Below are 23,752 nucleotides of genomic sequence, written 5' to 3' on the forward strand. Positions count from 1 at the left end.
GTAGAGTGTTCATAAAATTAACAGTCACTGGAGTTCCCTACTAACAGTCCTTTCCCTTCAAAATTACAGAGAGGCCTCTATTTGACAATTATAAAACTGCATCTTTATACATATTTTTAATTGGGGCCAGTGTTTGGCTTAGTGATTAAGGCATCACTTGGTTTGCCTGCATCTCATATCAGTGCCTGAGGTCAAGCCCCAACTTTGTTTCTGCTTTTCTGCTTCCATCTTCCTGCTAGTGTGAACTTTGGAGGTAGCAGGTAATGAATGAAGTACTTGGGTCCCTGCTACCCATGTGGGAGACCCAGATGGACTTCCCAGCTCCTGGCTTTGGTCTCAGCCCCAGTTTTTGTGGGCATTTGCTGAGTGAACAAGCAGATGGGAAATCTGTTTCTCTCTGCCTTTCAAAAAAAATGTTTAAAAATAAATTTCTTAAAATTTTTTCACTAATTTTGAAGTTTTAAGACCTAACAATTTCCAAAGCTTAAAAGAAATATAGTAGAAATATTCATTTTAGTGTTAGCCGCAATCTAAATGGTATGCTTCATTATTCTACACTTCAGCTTGTCCTCTTGTTTCTTAATAAAAGTTTCTTTTAGAGTTTTTAAGCAAAACTGCCTTAAAATCCATGTTTCTCAGAAGTAGCAAAGATTTTATTTGAGAAAAATCTTCTGTGCCCTTTAGTAGACACAGTAACTTTATAAAATAGTCAGGGGCTTGTATATTTTTTGCTTGGAGATTAAGCCATTCTTGATTTTTACCTCTTGAAAATATCTGGGCACCAAAAAATGTAGGGCATAGTGTTTGCTTGTACACTGGGGAAATAGGAATTTGGGGGATCTTTGGTAAATTAGTGTGAAACATCTCAGACAAAACTTACTGATATTAGCTGCCTTATCATCTTTGAATACTCAGGGAAGATACAAGTTTATGTGTATGCATATGTATGTACATGTTTATTTATATATATATATATATACTTAAATTTCTATTTATATAAACTGAAATCCATTTACAGGGCTGAAATGGAGCCTGGTTTTTAACAGAAAACAAATAGTAGTATTTTTTCTAATTAAACTGTAAAATTAATATCTTTTATATTGGTGTTTGCCAAACTGAGCATTGCTGCTCTGTTATGATGTAGTGTTATATAAGCCCTAGGAGACTTAACCATTTTAGAGGCACCAAACAATAGTATTTCTGATTAGTAGTGAACATATTTTTCTTCAAATAATATAGTCACTATCTAAATGCTTGTGGAAAGAGTGATCTTTGTTTTACAAAATGTGAAACAGAGGTAGTAGCCAAAGTGCACGATTGTCTGATTATTCAATTTTACCCAGTGGACATAGTTACTTTTTGTTTTCTTCTTTTTGTTTTGTTGCCTTCTCCGTTATTGAACATTGAGGTTTTTTAAAATTGGTTTTGACTGCTTCCTTTTCATTGGAGTCTGCCGCTTGAGCTAATGTATGTATAAATAGCCAAGAAGCATCTGACACAAGGCAGTCCTCTGATCACAGCTCTATTGCTATCTCCATCTGTTGGTATGAAGAAGTAATGCTCTTACCAGAGTAAGCAAGATCGTTTTGATTTTAGCAAATCAAATCAAGAAATACAGAATTGTGCTCTTAATGCATTTTGTTTCTTTGTGACAATTAAAGTCAGTTTGAGTAGGCAAGCTGTCATGGACTATCAGCTGTTTATAGACAGAGGGTTTTAAAACCTTTTTGTTAGTGGTGTTAAAAATATCAAAAGGAGTTATTTGAAATTGATATATAAGCCAAGCATAGATTCTTTATGTTTTGTTTAGGGAATTACAGAAAATATAATTATCTCAACTTTTTCCATCAGTGTGGTGTCAGGCATCATTGTGCAATAGTGTTTTAAATAGCGAGAAATCTCAAAAATCCTGACAGTCTTTGCAGATTCACAGTTTCATGGGCTTTTGCATCATTGCTTCTGAATTGCTAATGAAGAGCTCAATATAGCTTCTGATGCATTTCAGATATTCTGAGTGGTGACTGGCTAGAGTGTTACTGACATCACAACATACAGCTGTTGACTTTCTATTGTCTCTGAGTCCTCGGCAAGTGCTTTTAGACTGCTCTAGCAGGCACTCTCAGTGCCTGACTAATCAGCTGGATGTGTGTGCTGTGAGCTCTGTAGAGGAGCAATGCAGAACATCAGTTTGCAGATACTATGGAAAGTACATCTTCATTAACTCTGTATGATGAAGCAAATACCAATACAATGAAGGTATGATTTAATTCATTTGTTATATGTACAAAAGGTAGTAAAATGTTTGAAGAACTATTCATGTTTACTTACTACCATAATTTTTATTAGTGGTATGTGTGATAAAGTCTTTACCATGTACAGAATAAGATCATGTTTTAAATGGTTTCTGTTTATTTTTACAAAGATATAGTTGTTTAGGTTTATAAAATGAAAAAAGTAAGAGGTATCACTTCTCATCTATAGCACCAGTTTCTTTCCTACCCCTCAAATTTTTGATACTTCTTATACCTTACTGGTAGAATGATTTACCTTGGTGCTAATGGTGTTTGTGTATACTGGAACAAATTGTCAGTTGGCAAAATGACTTCTCCTTTAAGTTCATCTGAAAAATACACATTCTGTATGGCTTGTTTCATTATGGAACAAATACAGTGTGAGTGAGACTCTTAGAAATTAGAAAACTAATAATCTTAAGTTTCAAATCTCATGTTAATTTTTGTGCTCTTTTTTAGGGAAAAGGTGTAATAATTTTTACATTACTTTTAACAGGGCAAAACCTAGATCTGTTATTGCTATGGTTAGCATTATCATAGATCACAATGTAAAAGAAATCAAATGCTAATCAGGCTATGTAATGTTGGATTTCTAATGTCGGATTTCTAATTATGAAGTCTGAAAACTTTGACATTTTCTTGATATTTTGATTTCTCAAAACTAGAATCTCACCACATAGGTGACACATGATAATCAAAAAATATCCATTTGTGTGTAACTGAATTGTTGGTGGTTTGTTTTTTTTTTTTTTTTTTTTTTTTTTTTTTTTTTTTTTTAAGAATTTTACTTGCTTTTTTTCCTGGAATTGGCTGATATTTTCAACTTTCCTCTCCTTTAAAAACCAATTATTTTGTTCCTAAAAAAAAATCTCTTTTTTAGAGGAGGTAAGAGAAAAATCACTAAGTAGCCTTGTATCAACTAAATATCATTGTTCTTTCTTTTGTCTTTGATTCCCACTGTGTCAGTAATTAAGGTCATGAAAATATTAATAGCTATTATTAAAATTAGGTTATTTTATCGGATGCATTGTTCTCATCCCTGAGAATTTTATCATCCTTTTTTTAAGCCTCGGATTTCAAGTTTTAAATTGAGAACTACGAAAGATGAAAATTAAGGAGCACATTCTCAATTCTTACCTACAACTGCTTTCACTCTCCTTTGTCACATTGCACTTTTCTCTCTTTATACCTCTTTTTCATTTAGTTTCTCTCCTTTCGGTTTTCGTTTTTTTCCCTGGTGCTCAAGCTCTGCTTCTCTCCCTTTCTTCATCTCCATTTTACTTCCTGTCTATCTCAGTTTCTCTCCTCTTCTGCCCTCTTTGCTCCATTTTCCTACCCATTCATCTCCCTCTTAGTCTCTCTTTTCCACTTTGTCTCAGTCTTCTCTTCCTTTCTATCTACCTGGCATTTCAGGGATCCCTTTCTTTCCTCCTCACGTGACTTAATCCTGTCCATTTCCTTCCTCCTCTTTTCTTTCTTTCTTCCTCTCCATTTCTGTTAGTGTCTTTCAATGTTTCCTTGTCTCTTTGTTTCTGTTCTTGTCTCTTCTGTTTTTCACCTTTCCCTCTTTGCCTTCTCCCTCACATCCTCCGTTTACTGCTGTGTATCCCCGTCTCCCTACCTCTCTGCCCCCTGTTTGTTTTTTCTGGCAGTCTGTATGCATAACTCTTCAGTTGGCACTCTGTTCTCTTTGCTGTCCTAGCCCCCAGATCTTTCTTTCATTTCCAAGCCTCACTTACACACTTACACTCTGTAAATTTTCATTTATGTTAAACCCCATGTGTTCTTAAAAAAAAAACAGTAAGAAATGAATACTGTATTTTAAATAAACGTTTTACCCATTGCTCAGGTTTTTTTTAATTTTAGAAACTTAGCCTTGAGGCCTTGCAATGGACTGAAATTATCACATATTGAAATCATTTGTGAAAATGTTTTGTTTTTCAAAGTTGTGTGTGTGTGTATATGTAATACATATATGTATGTGTATATATATATATATATATAGTCATTAAAGGGAATTGTTTTTCTTTTGATTTTTTTATTAATTTTTCAGGTTTTTGAAAACACTTTAAGTTTTTCCTTCTCAGGGTACTTAAGATAATATCCCACTTCGTAATTGTGTTCCAGATTATAGGTAAATTTGTATTTTTATATTTGTATGGCCTTCTTTATACCATTCTTACTGTTTTCCTTCTGTTTAGTAAGGCAAACTAAGATAGCAGTTTGAAGATTTGATTTTTGAACAGCATTGCCTCTGTAATAATTAGCATAAAGCTATTAGCAGAAAATTAAATTTACAAGTAACATTGTTGAAGAAGAAAATACATATATATGATGAAAATCTCATAGCTGCATTAAATGTCATTTTCCATGTGGCTCTTCCTTTTCTGAAAATTATGTTGCCCTTCTTGCTTCTCCATTCTTTGGTATGATGATCCCCTAGGTTGTAGGGGCCACAAAATCATTGTCTATTTTAATCTTCTTGTCATACCTCCTTAGCTGACCAACTTTCTTTCTGGTTGATATATCTTTAATACAGTAAATATAGGCTAGCATTTCCAATTTGAAATTCTGAAATCCGGAGTGCTCTAATCCCAAACTTTTTGAGCACTTGATGCCACAAGTGAAATTCCACACCTTAACTTCAGTGATATGTCGGTAAAATTGCAGGTACATTAAAATATTGCACAAGATTACCTTCAACCTATGTGTTTGAGGTTTATATGAAATAGAAATTCATTTTACATTTATATTTGGTTATCTTGTCTAAGATATCTTTTCATGTATATGCAAATATTCCAGAATCTGAAACACTTTTGATTCCAAGCATTTCAGAGCAGAATTTTACCTAAGTTTTATTTGTACAATGAATTCAGTTTTTTGTTTAAGACTAAGTTAGTCTAATCCCTTAGAATACTACAAAGGTACTTTCTGCAAAGGTGCTTCGATACAGAGAAAAGCCTAAAGCCCAGGTAACCTTTTTTCTACACAGATCCACCTTCCCACCTGAACAGGCCAAGTTTAAATACATATGTGTTTCTAAGTTGTCCAGAGACCTGTACAAGAATATTTAAAAATTCTCACTTTATATTTGTATGTTATATAATGAAATGACATGCATTGTATGCTATATCAGTCCTATTATATAATATTTATAATGCAAATATGTCACATTCTGTAAGTTTATATTATACATGACATTTTATTGTACATACATACCATGTATGTGGGGCTAACATGCATATGTAAGTATTTCTATAAAACATACATAAATGAAATAAAATAAGTGTCTATATGATTATAAAATATATAGGCTTTTGGAGAATCAAGAGAACACATGTAAAATGTCAGTGAACGTACATGTAATGTATAAGTTCTCCATATCTGAGGATGGGATCCTTAGGTTTAGTAAGATATTCATGGGGATCTTTCATGATGTTTATATATAAGTACTGAATCTACTGTTAAAGTTTTTTTTCTTCATTTACTTTTTTTTTTTTTTTTGACAGGCAGAGTGGATAGTGAGAGAGACAGACAGAGAGAAAGGTCTTCCTTTTTGCCATTGGTTCACCCTCCAATGGTCGCCGCGGCCGGCGCATCGTGCTGATCCGAAGCCAGGAGCCAGGTGCTTCTCCTGGTCTCCCATGCGGGTGCAGGGCCCAAGCACTTGGGCAATCCTCCACTGCCTTCCCGGGCCATAGCAGAGAGCTGGCCTGGAAGAAGGGCAACTGGGATAGAATCCGGCGCCCCAACCGGAACTAGAACCCGGTGTGCCGGCACCACAAGGCAGAGGATTAGCCTGTTAAGCCATGGCGCCGGCCCTTCATTTACTTTCAAATACATGGAAACAAATGCCAATAATAGTATGTACTCCCACCAACATTACATGGAGTCTTTTCCAAGCAGTTTGAAAATATGCAGTGATTATTATCAAGCATATAAAATGTCAGACTTCATATAGGATCACCAGAGAGAGAAGAATATTCTAGTATCCCATTATTTTCAAACTGCTGGCTAACCCACAGCTTCTCTTAACAGGTAGAAAATGATGAACAACAAAAATTGAAAACTGTATGTTCTTATTGAGGTCGAATGATACAGTTGAAAAGAAAGCAGAATAAATTAAGTACTTATTAACCAATAAAACAATTTGATGTGGTAGACATGGCTGAAGTATCAGTTCTGAAATGTTAGAACCTTTAAATGTATTCCTTTTATGCAAAGCCACAGGAAATTGAGCCAATTAAATTGGGCAGAACCCTAAGTAAATGAGAAAGAAATTATATCTGCTAAACTCTACACATGTAGTGTATAGTGTGAACTTCTAGAGACTGTGAGCTGCTCAGCAGTGTCCATTGTGTCCAGCAATAGCACCTTCAAGCTATGAAGTTGTTTGCACTTTGTTGCATACCTCCTTTCATAGAGGATAAAGGCAGATTGTGGCAACTGAAAGACAACACCTGTTCTATCTCAAGCTGTTTTTACTAATCAGAAAATGCTGTTTGACATAGGAAATAAAATCCTTTTCACCTAACATAATCCTGCAGTGCTTTCTTGAGATAGGGCTGTGATCCTTTGCTAAAAATTATGTAGTTGGCAATTCAGAAAGTGAAGGGTGGCACATTAGTAGTTATGAAACAGAATGTCTGCCATTTGTAACCCAAATTAAAATCCTATAAAGGAAACAGACTTTTGGCATAAGACGGAAATGGGTCGTGTTAGATCCAAGTACTAGAGAATATTAAGTTGCAAACGTTGATAAAATCCATTAAACCATCAAAAACCATTGGAAGGATTAGATAAATATGCCAGGAGCCTAGCATGAATTTTGCTAAGATTGTTTGATAATGGAGTTTTGTACCTTTAAGTCCCTCAAGGATTTTCGTCATGACCTGATGATAAACATGAAATGCTAGTCATAGGTGAAAAGTTGTACTAGTAATACAGAAAGAAAGATATCAACTGAAATAGAATTTTGAAAGAGTAAAGAAAATCTCACATCAGTCTAGCTAAAAATACCCTAAAGACTAAGGATTTCTTACAGGGTAGCCTAGCACTGTCTGCAGTCTGTGTAAAGTGCATACCTACTCACTGATGGCATTCGTCATGCCTTAATAAAGTGGATTAAGCTGTTGATGATGTTCGCTTTTATTTATGTAAACTTTATGTCTGTGAACTTACAGACATTATTGTGCTGTGAACCTAGCACAAAATACATGTAGTAGAGAATTTAATCAATACGACTAGATTATGTAAAAATTTGATACCAGAGACTTTTAACACCAACCAATCCATAGTTAGGCCTGATTAAGTCTTACAAAACTCTATCCTTCACTGCAGAAATCAAACCATCCTCACCTCTGACCAGCTGACTACAAATCTGGCTTCGGATCGGCGCAGCGTGCCGGCTGTGGCAGTCATTTGGGGGGTGAACCAGTGGAAAGAAGACCTTTCTCTCTGTCTCTCTCTCTCTCTCTGTCTTACTCTGCCTGTCCAAAAAAAAAAAAAAAAATCTGGAGCCTTCTAATCCCACAGGTTTGAAAATTCAGTATAGTGAGGCACAGAACTCAGGAAATCTCTACTACATGTATGATTAGTTTTATTGTAGCAAAAAAAGAAAGAAACAGACACACCCACACACACACATCTACACAAAGCAAATCAGAATCAGCCAAAATGAAAGACAAATAGGGAAGAATTTGAGATGGTCCCAAATGCAAAGCTTCTATTGTCTCTCCCCAAGGATCAGGACTATGTCTTCTCCACAGTTTGCTGTCAGACAGTATGCAGAATATTGCTTATCAGGGAAGCGCTACATTTTCATTTTTATTGGAATCTCATTTCACAGCCATTGTTGATGAAATCATTGACTGCACAGCTGGATTCAGTGTCCAGCACCACTTCCCTCCTCGGAAGTTGGGCTCATTATTGCGTAACTCAAAGCCCCAACTTCTCAACAATTAGTCTTCAGGTTAGTCCCCATCCTGTTTCCTACCGTGAATGTCACTTTCATCCCTCACAGAAATTCTAAGGATTTAGAGTTCACCCACTATAGGCAAAGACCAGCCAAATACATCATTACACAACATCTTATCTTCTAACTTGAAATTTCCTTATTTGAGAAGTAATTTACTTTTCTGGTTCTTACTACTTATGTACTTACTACTTACTACTTGAGATCATGACCAAGTAAGTAGATGTTTATCTCTCTGACCAATTCCCTGTAGCTGGTTCCATTGCTTAAAAGCATTTGAAGGCCCGCGCCGTGGCTCAACAGGCTAATCCTCCGCCTTGCGGCGCCGGCACATCAGGTTCTAGTCCTGGTCAGGGCACCGGATTCTGTCCCGGTTGCCCCTCTTGCAGGCCAGCTCTCTGCTGTGGCCCGGGAGTGCAATGGAGGATGGCCCAAGTCCTTGGGCCCTGCACCCCATGGGAGACCAGAAGCACCTGGCTCCTGACTTCGGAACCGCGCGGCGCACCGGCTGCAGTGTGCTGGCCGCGCGACCATTGGAGGGTGAACCAACGGCAAGGGAAGACCTTTCTCTCTGTCTCTCTCACTGTCCACTCTGCCTGTCAAAAATTTAAAAAAAAAAAAAGAAAAAGAAAAAAGCATTTGAAAGTAGATAATATACTATTTAAAGAATGAATTATAGGAGCTGGCACGGTGGTGTAATGGGTAAAGCATCCACTTGCGGTGCCAGCATCCCATATGGGTGCCGGTTTGTGTCCCAGCTGCTCCATTTCCTTTCCAGCTCTCTGTTATGACCTGGGAAAGCAGTATAAGATGGCCCAAGTCCTTGGGCCTCTGCACCCGCATGGGAGACCCAAGGAGGCTCCTGGCTCCTGGCTTCGGATTAGCACAGCTCTGGCCATTGCAGCCAGTTGGGGAGTGAACCAGCAGGTGGAAGACCACTTCCTCCCTCCCTCCCTCCCTCTGTGTGTGTGTGTGTGTAACTCTGACTTTTAAGTAATAAATAAACCTAAAAAAAAAAATGAATTATAATCAATTCAAACTCAATATGGAAATAAAAATCTGTGTTCTCTCTTTGGACATGCTTGTTGTCTTAAGCTCTTCTCATGCCCTTATTATCTACAGCTAGTTCAGTTTTTAGGAATCTAAACCTTTAGAATGTTTGCATAGTCAGATGTAAGACCAGTCTTCTTTTTCCATATAATCTTTAAAAGAGACTTTATTATATGCCAAGAGATCTTATTACTACCTGATTTGTTTATGTTGATCCTTCATTTAAAAACATACATTCAGAGCTTTCAGTGTCATTCTGGGCTATAATAGTTTTAGAATGAAGATAAAATACATTCTACCTGTAAAAATAGCACTATATTAGGATGTAATTGATACAGGCTTCAAGTGTGGACTCAACAATCATGACCCTACCTTTGTTGCATTGATTTTTGCAGTCATTGGCAAACATGTAAATTTCTTCAGAATCTCACCAGGTTACCCCAAGGAGTCTCCCATGTGCTCATGAACAGCCCTTTATGATCTTCCAGTTTTATCTTTCTTTATAGTCCACTTGCCACTACCACTTTTGCCAGTGCATGTGATGAATTTGCTCATGTTCCTGCCAAAAGTTCTCTTAGAGAGTCTCACATCATTACTTTTCAGGATACTATATTCTCTAGAATTTTCTATGTACTACAACCATACTCAGGGACATGTGTTCCACTTCTGTTCTCGGTCACCTGAGCCCCGTGAGCTGCTTGTCCTTCACTTCTCTGCTTTGATTCTCCAATGGAAACTCCTGTTTAGGGTCTGCTTTGATTCAGAGAGACTTGGGCTCCTGCTACATTAAGGGTACAGATTGAGTTCTTGTAGTACTCTAACATTCTTTGATATCCAACTTTGCACATTTTGGTTTGGTAATTTTAATTAGGCATCTTAAGTTACTTTTTTTTTTTGACAGGCAGAGTAGACAGTGAGAGAGAGAGACAGAGAGAAAGGTCTTCCTTTTTTTTTTCCATTGGTTCACCCCAAATGGCCGCCGCGACCAGCGCACCGCGCCGATCCGATGCCAAGAGCCACGTGCTTTTCCTGGTCTCCCATGCGGGTGCAGGGCCCAAGTACTTGGGCCATCCTCCACTGCACTCCTGGGCCATAGCAGAGAGCTGGCCTGGAAGAGGAGCAACCAGGACAGAATCCGGCGCCCTGACCGGGACCAGAACCCATTGTGCCAGCACCACAGGCGCCTTAAGTTACTTTTTACCACATAGTAAAATAAAGTCACTCTGGAATTTCTATGGAAGGACATTTTTTAGCCTTTTACGTAGCCAGATAGAACCTGATTTGCCTCATATAGATTATTCCCGTTACAGTGACCTAAGTCAAAGGACTAGAAAAACTCCCGGTCTGTGGTTTATAGACTTCTCTGTAGGAATGCTGAAACTGTACTGGATGTTGGATGTTGGTGTTGACCCTCAGTGAATTTCCCCTTAGTGACTCACTCTGAATGTCCTTACCTTCTTTTTAAAAAAAAAAAAAAAAAGATTTATTTATTTATTTGAAAAACAGAGTTACAGAGAGGCAGAGACAGAGAGAGAGAGAGAAAAAGTCTTCCATCCACTGGTTCACTCCCCAGATGGCCGTAATGTTTGAACATGGGCCAATCCAAAGCCAGGAGCCACATTCCAGGTCTCCCATGCCAGTGCGGGGGCCCAAGGACTTAGGCCATTTTCTGCTGCTTTTCCAGGCCATAGCAGAGAGCTGGATTGGAAATGGTGCTAGCAGGACTCAAACCAGCAGCCATATAGTATGCCAGCACCACAGGCAGCGGCTTTACAAGCCACTAGGCCACCCCGTCGGCCCCACATCCTTACCATTTAATCTTTTCAAGTCCTATGAACTTTACATCTTTTTTACTACTAAGACATAATATTCTAGATAAAACACAAATGAATTTATTAAGTGTGAATTCCCTTAGTTTCTCTAACAAAGCAGAAAGACTGAAAGAGGAGATCTTTTATCCCTTCCTTTCCTCCCCACATGCTTGCAGCAGGGGTCAAGCCAGGCCAAATCCAGGAGACTGGAACTCAGTGGAGTTCTCCCACATGGGTGACAGGGACTCAGTTACTTGAGCCATCACTTACTGCCTTCCCAGGGCGTGCATTAATAATAGTGAGCTGAAACAGAGGTTAACAGTCACATTTGTCAATGTATTTTAAGAGGATATTATAAGAGTAGGAAAGACTTTTGGCTGCTGAATAAGGAAAGAATAATTTATTAGCAGAGTCTTAGAAGATGATGAGATAAATTACTTTTAGGGAAAATGTTATAAGAAGATGTAAGGTGTTACATGATTGTGTTGTATTCTGATGTTCTATTGCAAAGACAGAAAAAACTCATTTAACTGAAATAGAGTGCATGAATCATGGTTGGACACAAACAATCCAGTGCCTAGAATTTATAGACACAGGTACAGGGCATCTTTTTAAAAGATTGATTGATTGATTGACTGATTTGACAGGCAGAGTTAGACAATAAGAGAGAGAAAGAGAAAGGTCTTCCTTTTCCATTGGTTCACCCCTGAAATGGTCGCTACAGCCGGCGCGCTGTGCTGCTCCGAAGCCAGGAGCCAATTGCTTCCTCCTGGTCTTCCATGCAGGTGCAGGGCCCAATCACCTGGGCCATCCTCCACTGCCTTCCCCGGCCACAGCAGAAAGCTGGACTGGAAGAGGAGCAACTGGGACAGAATCCGGCTCCCCAACTGGGACTAGGACCCGGGGTGCCGGCACCACAGGCGGAGGATTAGCCAAGTGAGCTGCGGCGCTGGCCAAGATTTAAATATTTATTTATTTGAAAGGCAGAGAGAGAAAGATCTCTTCCATCTGCTGGTTCATGCCCCAAATGGCTGCAACAGACAGATCTAGGCCAGACTGAAGCCAGGAACCAGGAACCAGAAACTCCATCCTGCTCTCCCACCTGGGTAGCAGAGTCTCAAGTATTTGGGTTATTTTATTTTATTTTATTTTTTTGCATCCTTCCCAGGGGCATTAGCAGGAAGCAGAATTGGGAATGGAACAGTCAGGAATTGAACTGGCATTCTGATATGGATGCTGGGATCAAGAGTGGTGACTTAACCTACTGTGCAACAATGCTGTCACTCAGGACCTCTTATATACCAATCCACTTTGAAAATTGTACATGGGGCTGGTGCCATGGCTCACTTGGCTAATCCTCTGCCTGCAGTGCCAGCGTCCCATATGGGCACCAGATTCTAGTCCTGGTTGCTCTTCTTCCAGTCCAGCTCTCTGCTGTGGCCCAGGAAGGCAGTGGAGGATGGCCCAAGTGCTTGGGCTCCTGCACCCGCATAGGAGACCAGGAAGAAGCACCTGGCTCCTGGCTTCAGATCGGCGCAGTACCGGCTACAGCAGCCATTTGGGGAGTGAACCAATGGAAGGAAGACCTTTCTCACTGTCTCTCTCTCTGACTGTCTATAACTCTATCTGGCAAAAAAAAAAAAAAAAAAAAAAAAAAAGTAGTCCAAAACCTCACTTATGGAGCTATACCCTAAAAAATTCACACACGCACAGAAGAGAACATATACAACGATAGTCTTTGCATCATTTTATTTAAAAGCAAAGAATGACAAAGAGTATTAATAAGGAAATTGACTTTTAAAAGAAAAACAGCAGTGACATACTCATATTGCACAATATAACAAAAGAACTAATCAGTATGTCCCACCAAGAATGTAACCTATGGCTAATGCTATTTACTTGGGGAAAAACATTGTATATATTGAAGTTCTGAATTATCAACATAGATGAAATCGCCTAAGAGTCTTCATTGAGTGAAAAAAAGAAATCGGTCTGGGATAGATACCATGCATAGGGAACACTGATCCCTTAAGAACCTGAGCAGAGAGGTGGAGGATCAAAAAAATTCGACTGAATTTGGCAACAAGGTTAGCAGATGATGCAAAGTTACAGGACAACTGTCAGGATGCAGAGTGTGATGGCGTCAAGAAGACAATAGAGAAAAGAGGAAGAGAGGCTGGAAGTTTAGGAGGAAAAAAGAATGGAAAGGAAAATCTGAAGTGGGAAGAGATGAGCAAATGTACTCAGAAGAAAAAATGCAGGGATAAGCTTAAAAATTCTGATTGTCGGTAGCAGTCATTTGGTGCAGTGGTTAAGAAGATACTTGGCACATCCACATCCCATATCAGAATGCCTACTGCAGCCATTTGGGGAGTGAACCAACGGATGAAAGACATCTCTTTCTCTGTCGCTTCCTCTCTCTCCCTTTCTCTGTAACTCTGTATTTCCAAAAAAATAAAATCTGAAAAAAAAAAAAAAGAAAGAAATGTTGGTGCTTATATTGTTCAAGAGTGACTCTGAGAATGTGAATTTACACTATTTTAAATACAACATGCACAAGGCTCTTTTGCTTTTCTGTTGAGAGGCACTAGTTGTGCCAATTTATAACCTTAGGAAGAAGCTGATATGTGTTGGTTTTGTGCATGTGATTTCCTTTTTAAATGTCCCTGCCTGATTGTATCTCTAAAAGAAAACATGACATTTTTTATCTGTCAAATGAAATGGCATTAAATAGCTAGGTAGTCATTTGAAAACAATAAAGCAGTGTGTTTTGCTAGATTCTCTTCAGCTTACCAATAAAGTAACTTTTTTTTCCCTCAGTATCCTTGTGAAGAATACTTTTCTTGTACCTGTAGGATACAAGTTTCTTTTTCACAAGTAAATTTTCCTAAATAATTTTTAGGGGCCCAGTATTGTGGTATGGTAGATTAAACCATTGCTTGTGATACCACCATCCCATATCAGAGTCTGCTTCGAGTCCCGGCTCTTCCACTGCCCATCCAGCTCACTGCTAATGGGCATGCTAAGGCAGTGGAAGATGGTCCAAGTTCTTGGGCCCCTGTTACCCATGGAGAAATTCTTGATTCCTGGTTTTTCACTGGCCCTGCCCCATCCTTTGCACACATTTAGAAAGTGAACCAGTGGATGGAAGAGCTCTCTGTTTGCCTTTGCCTCTCCTTGTCACTCTGCCTTTCAAATAAATAACTAAATCTTTTAAAATATAAATAAATTTTAAATATTATGTTAACCTACAATAACCTTGTTCTCCTTGTATAAAATTATAGTGTTTGTTTTTGTTTTTGTTTTTTTGGTTTCCTACCTTTTCAGTTTGTTTATTTATTTATATTGTGGAACCTAATATTAGGCACTATACATAATGAAATGGTATTTTGGTTTATCCTTATCAATATTAAATTTTTATTTCTGAAAATTCTATCTGAAATTTTCACTATCAAACAACTCATCTATAGAATACTTCAGCAAGCTCATAGAAAAATGGCACTGAAAGGTATGTTTATTTAGGTGTAATAATATTACAGACTGTGCATAGTTATTACGTATTACAGATTTTCTCTGAGCTTTGTGAAGACCCCTCATATATTTCTAAAGGTAGATCCTGACTTTCCACACATGTAATAATTACTCTTGAATAGAAGTGCTCTATAAACACAAACTGCCACTCTTCTTGGTGCCTATGCATAGTAATATGGTATTTTAGCTAGGAGCCTGTAATGAAATGCCAAGCATCCCTGGTTCACATTCACACTTAATAGCTGTGTGACCTTACACAGATTTCTTAGTTTCTCTATGCCTTAGTTTGTAAATCTGGGTAACAATAGGACATACTTCTCACAATTATTGGGGGCTTTAAATGAATTAATTATGAAAGATTTTAAAGCACATTCAGGCACATGGTAAAATTTTTTTTTAATTTCTTTTTTATTTATTTGAAAGAGTTACAGAGAGAGGTAGAGACAGAGAGAAAGGTCTTCTTTTGTTTTGTTTTTATTTATTTATTTTTTTGACAGGCAGAGTGGATAGTGAGAGAGAGAGAGAGAGAGAAAGGTCTTCCTTTTTGCCCTTGGTTCACCCTCCAATGGCCGCTGCGGCCGGGGCATCTCGCTGATCCGAAGCCAGGAGCCAGGTGCTTCTGGTCTCCCATGCGGGTGCAGGGCCCAAGCACTTGGGCCATCCTCCTCTGCCTTCCCGGGCCATAGCAGAGAGCTGGCCTGGAAGAGGGGCAACCAGGATAGAATCCGGTGCCCCAACCGGGACTAGAACCCCGTGTGCTGGCGCCTCAAGGCAGAGGATTAGCCTGTTAAGCCACGGCGCCGGCCAAGGTCTTCTTTCTGTTGGTTTACTCCCCAAATGGCTGCTACAGCCAGCTCTGCGCTGGCCCAAAGCCAGGAGCCAGGAGCTTCTTCTGGGTCTCCCATGTGGATGCAGGGGCCCAAGCACTTGGGCCATCTTCTGCTCCACCAGGCTATAGCAGAAAGCTGGATCAGAAGAGGAGCAGCCAGGACTAGAACTGGTGCCCATATAGGCTGCCAATGCTTTGGGCCAGGGCTTTAACCTGCTGTGCCACAGCACTGGCCCTGCACATGGTAAATTATATACTATTGACAGTTACTAGTGGAGGTTAATTTTATTTTGTAGCTTACTTATTCCTGTCATTTCCCCATTCCCTTTTTTTGTTCACCTTGACTTACTGGAATTTTGGCCCTTAGTGGTGGAAATATCTCATATCATTTGTCCTTTTAATCTGTTTATGTTCTATATTGTCATTAAAAGATTTTAAAATCTTGAGGTGCCAGCATTGTGGTGTAACTGGTTAAATTGGCTGCCTGCAGTGCAGGCATCTCACAAGGGCTCCAATTCAAGTCCGGGCTGCTCCACTTCCAGTCAAGCTACCTGCTAATGTGCCTGGGAAAGCAGCAGAGGACAGCCTAAGTGCTTGAGACCCCACATTCAGGTGGGAGACGTGGAAGAAGCTCCTGTCTCCTGGCTTTAGCCTGTCCCAGCCCATGCCATTGACGCCATTTGAGGAGTGAACCATTGGATGGCAAACTTATCTCTCCCTCCCTCTCTGTAACTCTGCCTTTCAAATAAATAAAATAAATCTTTAAAAGAAGGCAACTTTTACAAGTTTTCTGAGTTTTTACCATTGATGGCTTCTAGATTTTTGTGTTTTGCTTAGAAAAGACTTTCCCATGCAATAGTTGTACATTTCCTATATATCCTGGTATGTTCATGGTTAGAGTGGTTTTTTAATAGATTATGATCTTTAATTTTTACCTGTAATTCCCTTTTGTTTATGGTTCCAGGTACTGTCTTTTTTTGTGTATATACTACTGATGATTTTATACACATATATGTGACATTTCTCTTTCTGACTGCCTAGTAGCTCAGAAATTTTATGTAATCAAATTTCTGCCGTGTCGCTAATAAGGTAATAAGTTAGTGGTTGGACGAATGTTTTTTCAAAGTCGAATAGGAATTTTGAGTACATATACCTGTCTCTTTCAGATTGACACTGATTCTGAGGATTTTAGTTTTTAAATTAACAGTAAGGACTGAGGTATATGCAGTTAGTAAGTGCCAGCCAACATTTTAGTCATTTGGGTGTTTTTTTTTTTTTTTCCTGTAAATTACATTTCTAGTTTGGAAATTTTCCAAATTCTTCTAAGTTCCTTAACCACTTTCACTTATTATATAACTCTGTATGTAATAGAGTATTACATGTAATTGACTTCTAAACCTTGTGCCGGAGACCCGATGTGCTGTGTTGATCTTGTCCACTTGACTTTCTTGTCTACAACAGTCAATTTTAATGCTTTGTTCAGTTACATTTTCTATGAAGAAAATTGAATCCTATTGAATCCTTCCCAGGCGTTAATTGGCCATTTTTATTCATAGGCCTATTGTGTTAAATGATGTGGTTAAATGATGTGTTAAATGATTAGCAAGATGGGGTCATACATTGATTGTATGACTTTGTACAAGTTGCTTGACCTCTGGGCACTCATAACGTGCATGCTGAATTATACTCTTGGACAAGGTGGTAGTTGAGATTTTGGGTATTACAGAAGATCTTGGGATCTTAAGAGGATCTTCTGAGGTATTCACCTCTTCAGATTTTGTCCCCTTCTCCCCCTGCACCTGTTGCCATACTTGGATTCTTTCCTTTTTTTTTTTTCTTATATGGATTACATCCTTGCTTTTACAGAATCTCAAATTTAAGGGATTCATGATTAAATCATTGAGTCACTTTGCAAGATGTACACAAAGAATTTGGCTGCTTAGTGCTGCCATCTTGTGTCTATCCTCTTATGAGAGAAAAAAATATGTGCAGAGATGTTTTGTTTATGTTTAGTTTTAGTGCAACTTGAAAAATGCTAGTCTTTTGATTTAGTTGTTTAATGTACCTTGGTTAAATTGAGATCATACAGTGTATAGTTTAAAAAAAAAAAAGCTTTGACATTTGGTTGTGATAATTCCCATTATTCCTTAGTCAAATGTAGTGAAAATTTATTTGAAGATATATCAAAGTTCTTAATTGCTGTGCTTCAATAGGTCTTCAAGTGTTGATGAAATTATGAATTGCTCTGTGATACATTCTCCACTATATTGGTATTAGATCTCTTGCTACTGAGACCCATTTATTTATAGTTTTTTATCAGATTAAAATTATACTATTCTTTTTATTGACAACAGAATTCTAAAAGGAACATTTAAAGCTATATAGTTTTTTAGAGTTGTTTAGTTACTATGGGGTATTTACTTACACCAAGTAATATAAAATGAAATTGTCTTTAAAAACATGACGTGGAGAGAATTTTAGCACTGATTTTTCAAATATCACTAAAAATAGTCTTTATACACTTTATACTTTTAACAGATGATGTGGGTTTCTTTTAAAATGTTAAATGGCTTGTTATTTTGTACTTTTAAAAATCCAGAATGTTGTTATTATTCAGATTCCATCTAGTGTAACTCTGGAAAAGAATCTTTAAAAATCATAGTTTGCTCTCATTGTGGCACAGTGCATTAAGCGATTGCTTGTGACTCCCACATATCAGAGAGGCCTTTGGAGTCTGGCCACCTCATTCTGACCTAGCTCCCCACAAATGACCTGGGAAAGCAGCAGAAGATGACCCAACTGCTTGGGTCCCTGCCCCCTTTATGGAATACCTGAATGGAGTTTCTGGCTCCTGGCTTTGGCCCTACCCAACCCTGGCTGTTGCAGACATTTAGGAAGAGAACCAGCAGATCAAAAATAGCTTTGTCTTTCCCTCTCTATGTCAGTCTGCATTTCAAATAAATAAAATAAAATTTTTAATGATTATTTATTTAAAAGTCAGAGTTAAAGAGAGGCTGAGAAAGAGACAGAGAGAGAGAATGGTCTTCTATCCACTGGTTCTCTCCCCAAATGGCCATAATAGCTGGAGCTGCACTGATCCAAAGTCAGGATCCAGGAGCTCTTCTGGGTCTCCCACATGGGTGCAGGGGGCCAAGAACTTGGGACCATCTTCCGCTGCTTTCCCAGGCCACAGCAGAGAGCTGGTTCAGAAGTGGAGCAGGTGGGATTTGAACTGAAAACCATATGAGATGCTGGCACCTCAGGCAGCAACTTTACCTGCTATGCCATAGCGCCAGCCCCTAACGTAAATCTTTTGAAATAATTGTTAGTTAAAAAAATCATAAATCTAATTAAAAATGAATCTTAACAAAGAATGGGATGAAAGAGGGAGTAGGAGATGGGGTGATTTGTGGGTGGGAGGGAGGTTATGGGGGAAAAAACAACTATAATCCAAAAGTTGTACTTTTGAAATTTATCTTTATTAAATAAAATTTTCTTAAAAAATCATAAATCTTAAAAAAGAGTTTCTAGTTGTAATCTTAGGGAAACTTTTTTTTTTTCTTACCCAAAGTAGAAATACTATCTGCTGTATGCCGCTGACCACATCATAGATTACATCACCTATCAGTGCACTTTCTATCTTCTCCCTTCTGTTTTACTGATGAGCTCTAAGCCTAGATGACTTCTTCAGGTTCACATCGCCAATACATGTGAGAGTTAGTTGTAACTAAGGGTTCTGACTTTTATAACAAAACTACCAACAGTAATATTTTTAATTTCTAAATTATTGCAGAGTATTCCAGTTACCTTGGTTGTTTCATTTAAATATTTCTTTGATTTTAACTTTAGGCCACTGACAGGTATGATACATTTGATCCAAGACAGTCCATTTCAGTCCAAGAATCCACAGTGGTGACAAGGACATGGGACTCCTCCTGCCAGATTACAAATGGTTCAATACAATTGACATCCTGGCTGACAACTGTGAAAAGGAACCTTGGATTATTTTATTTTATTTTTGTGGAACACCACAATCCCAAATCTATATTACACATCAGGTAATACCTTAACTTTTCAGATGTGTTTATTAATCCCTAATATATCTATTTAGACATTTAGTTGAAAACAATTTTATCTATCAATTTGGAAAATTCAAAAGTTCGTTCTCTAAACTTTTGAATTTTCCAAATTGATAGATAAAATACAAGTTCTGCTGTTATTTTCTCCCCATGTTTGATTAGAAAAAAATTTCAGAAATACAGAAAAATATAAGAATTTCATAACACTCATTACAGTTTGTCAGTTCTACCATTAATGTTTAACTATTCCTACTTTAACCTGTATCTGTCTATCCTTGTATTCATCTATGGATTTTTAATTTTTTGATGCATCTCAGAATAAGTTGAATACCAAGTTCTGCTGTTTTTGATATATTTTTCACATGTCCTAAAATTACAACTATTTTATACTTTATATATTTTCACATGTCCTAAAATTACAACTATTATGATACTTTACTATCTGATATCTAATGTGACATTTCCATTGTTGTTCTTACATTGAGTAATGTAAAATAGATTGGCTTCTTAATGTATTTGATCTCATAGAGAATCTATATTTTAGTGTATGGTAATATATGCTATTTGGCATTGAGTTACATAAATCAGGAAAGTTTTCAGTGATTGATTTCATATTATTGAAAAGAGTTGTTAATCCAGATTAATAAGTGTGTTTTGTATAGAATGTCATTTATTTTAAGAGAAATTTTTTGGCATTTACAGTAATTCAATAAATTTGTAATTTTGGAAACCCAGATGAGGGTTATGATAGGAAAATTTTTTTCCACAGGATAAAACTCAGTATTCCTTTAGAGAAAAAGATGTCATCTAAATATATGAGGAAACTTCAAAAATTCATAGAAAAATAGAACCAAATGATAAGTTTATTTTGCTATAAAAAAATTTTGAAGTCCCTGTAGTTTTTTTATAATTCACATTTTGCATCAGCTTTCTGACAACCTCTCATTCTTGCTATCAGTCTTCAGCCAGTCATTACTTCCACCTTGATCTGGGTTGTTCCTTAATGTTTCTTAAGAAATTTCATGAGTAATGTGTGCATCTGAATCACCTGCTATCCTTGTTATAACTCTTACCTCACTATATTGCGATTTTATTTTTTTCTTTTAACTTATTTACCTATTCCTTGAAAGCAGGACTTTTGCTCTTTGTGCATTTCAACATTGTTCCTGAAGCACAGAAAGCACTCAGTCAATATTGTACAATAACAGTAGAATGTAAAATATGTTTAAAACTGAATTAATTTTTTTTCTTTCTTGCTAAGGCTTCAAGTTCCCTGTAGGATTCTAAAATAACCTTTGCTAATGAGGATGTCTGATACTGTTACTGTAAAAGATGAAACTGAAACAATGAAGGATTTGGAGGCAGATATGAAAGATACAACCAGAGTTGAAAATCATATCAAATCAGAAGCCTATGGGAAGATTTTGGCAGAGAAGAATGAACGTTGTATTGACAACAATATTGATTTGCAGGTAAACTGGATTTTTTTCCTTAGCTACAAATACTGTATATTCAGTATATAATTATGCTTCTTTTCATATAAAACCAACTTTGCAGAATTCCAAAGGACTAAACTGACCCATTCAGGACTGCTTACCAGCTGATTTTTAGAACCATCTTGATATGCTTCCTGAGTCTTACCTCTTTTATTTGTTTATATCCTATAGCATACTTAGGTTTGTTTGTATGTGGCCAATGCATTTTTTATTGACTTTCCAAGTGCTGTAAGAGTTCAAAATTTAACCTAATAGCTCTTAGAAGGGCAATAGACTAAAACTGCAGAATGTTTTTTGGCCAGGGGATTTCTCTATATAACTGAAAAAAAAAAAGAGTTTGGTGGGGAATAAAAGTCACTTGATGATGGCTTCTGGTGCTCTGCATATGTGATAACTTAAAACTAACCACAAACAAGGTTTCCAATCCGAGGCACTGAGGGAAATTTAATTGGTGGATTCAAAGCGGGTAAGAGTGGTTTCAAGTAGTATTTTTCATACTCATTTCTTATATGAGGTGTTGCGTCTATCTCTTAGCTCAAAATGATAGATTAATTTTGAAACTTTCTTTTAGTATCTCATTATTTGTGGACCATGAAATGGAACAAGACTTGGCTGACAAAATTTCTATTCTACAGAGTATCCAAAGAGGACCCTTTCTGATGTTTAAGTGATTGATGGGTTGACCTAAAGAGTCCAAGACTGCTTGTCTCACATGTGTAGAAATTTGGTGTTGGACATTAATTACTAGAATATCTGGAATTCTAGGTTCATCTGGATGTAAGGCACCTATCCCTCCAACATGGCGGGGGAGGGGGGGTGCGGGCTAAGCAATCTGTCTTCTCAGGTAGCAGCTGAGGAGTCTGAGAGAGAATGTTCTGTGTTAACTGCCACATATCAGAGAAAAAATATGATATTTGTCTTTTTTGGGGCTGGCTTATTTCACTAAGCATATTAAACAGAATATGAAAAAAAAAAAAGGATATCTTGTAACCTGATTGTTGTTTTAGCCCTTATTTATGCTCCTATGGATCTGTGATCTTCCTACTTTTTACTTTTTGAATATTTTTTTCTGTTTTTTCTTTCTTTATCACTCTCTTATTTATTTATTTATTTATTCATTCATTCATTTTTATTTAGTAAATATAAATTTCCAAAGTACAGTTTATGGATTACAATGGCTCCCCCCCCCCCATAATTTCCCTCCCACTTGCACCCCTCCCAACTCCCGCTCCATCTCCCATTCCATTCACGTCAAGATTCATTTTCAGTTATCTTTATATACAGAAGATCAATTTAATATATATTAAGATTTTATAAGTTTGCACTCACACAGAAACACAAAGTGTAAAATACTGTTTCAGTACTAGTTATAGCATTACTTCACATTGGACAACACATTAAGGACAGATCCCTCATGAGAAGTAAGTACACAGTGACTCCTGTTGTTGACTTAACAATTTGACACTCTTGTTTATGGCGTCAGTAATCTCCCTAGCCTCTGGTCATGAGTTGCCAAGGCTATGGAAGCCTTTTGAGTTCGCCGACTTCGATCTTATTCCGACAGGGTCATAGTCAAAGTGGGAGTTCTCTCCTCCCTTCAGAGAAAGGTACCTCCTTCTTTGATGGCCCTGTTCTTTCTGCTGGGATCTCACTCACAGAGATCTTTCATTTAGGTTTTTTGTTTTTTTTTTTTTTTTTCCCCAGAGTGTCTTGGCTTTCCATGCCTGCTATACTCTCATGGGCTCTTCAGCCATATCCTAATGCCTTAAGGGCGGATTCTGATGCCAGAGTGCTATTTAGGACATCTGCCATTCTATGAGTCTCCTGTGTATCCTGCTTCCCATGATGGATCGTTTTTTTCCCTTTATGATTCTATCAGTTAGTATTAGCTGACACTAGTCTTGTTTGTGTGATCCCTTTGACTCTTAGACTTATCAGTGTGATCAATTGTGAACTGAAGATGATCACTTGGACTAGTGAGATGGCATTGGTACAAGCCACCTTGATGGAATTGTATTGGAATCCCCTGGCACATTTCTAACTCCACTATTTGGGGCAAGTCCAATTGAGCATGTCCCAAATCACTAGCAATCAGGGAAATGCAAATCAAAACAACAATGAGGTTTCACTTCACCCCAGTTAGAATGGCTCACATTCAGAAATCTAGCAACAGTAGATGCTAGAGAGGATGTGGGGGAAAAGGGACACTAACCCACTGTTGGTGGGAATGCAAACTGGTTAAGCCACTATGGAAGTCAGTCTGGAGATTCCTCAGAAACCTGAGGATAGCCCTACCATACAGCCCAGCCATACCACTCCTTGGAATTTACCCAAAGGAAATTAAATTGGCAAACAAAAAAGCTGTCTACACATTAATGTTTATTGCAGCTCAATTCACAATAGCTAAGACCTGGAACCAATCCAAATGCCCATCAACAGTAGACTGGAAAATAAATTATGGGACATGTACTCCATAGAATACTGTACAGCAGTCAAAAACAATGAAACCCGGTCATTTCCAACAAGATGGAGGAATCTGGAAAACATTATGCTGAGTGAATTAAGCCAGTCCCAAAGGGACAAATATCGTATGTTCTCCCTGATCAGTGACAACTAACTGAGCACCAAAGGGGAAACCTGTTGAAGTGAAATGGACACTATGAGAAACAGTGGCTGGATCAGCTCTTGTCC

The 23,752-nt window shown here is 37.8% G+C and overlaps 1 protein-coding gene across 6 annotated transcripts in view; it reads left to right on the forward strand.

The window, feature by feature from the left end:
- Window positions 1-23,752, forward strand: part of R3HDM1 (R3H domain containing 1) — a 227,559-nt gene that overhangs the window by 70,096 nt on the left and 133,711 nt on the right. For all 6 annotated transcript variants that reach the window (XM_062186096.1, XM_062186085.1, XM_062186124.1 and 3 more), the window contains 2 exons: window positions 19,336-19,544; window positions 20,827-21,037. In XM_062186096.1, coding sequence (XP_062042080.1) covers window positions 20,867-21,037 — 171 coding nt within the window. In that variant the 5' untranslated portion in view covers window positions 19,336-19,544; window positions 20,827-20,866. The remainder of the gene's footprint in view (window positions 1-19,335; window positions 19,545-20,826; window positions 21,038-23,752) is intronic.

The sequence above is a fragment of the Lepus europaeus genome, chromosome 1 (genome assembly GCF_033115175.1).
Source record: "Lepus europaeus isolate LE1 chromosome 1, mLepTim1.pri, whole genome shotgun sequence".
NCBI lineage: Eukaryota > Metazoa > Chordata > Mammalia > Lagomorpha > Leporidae > Lepus > Lepus europaeus.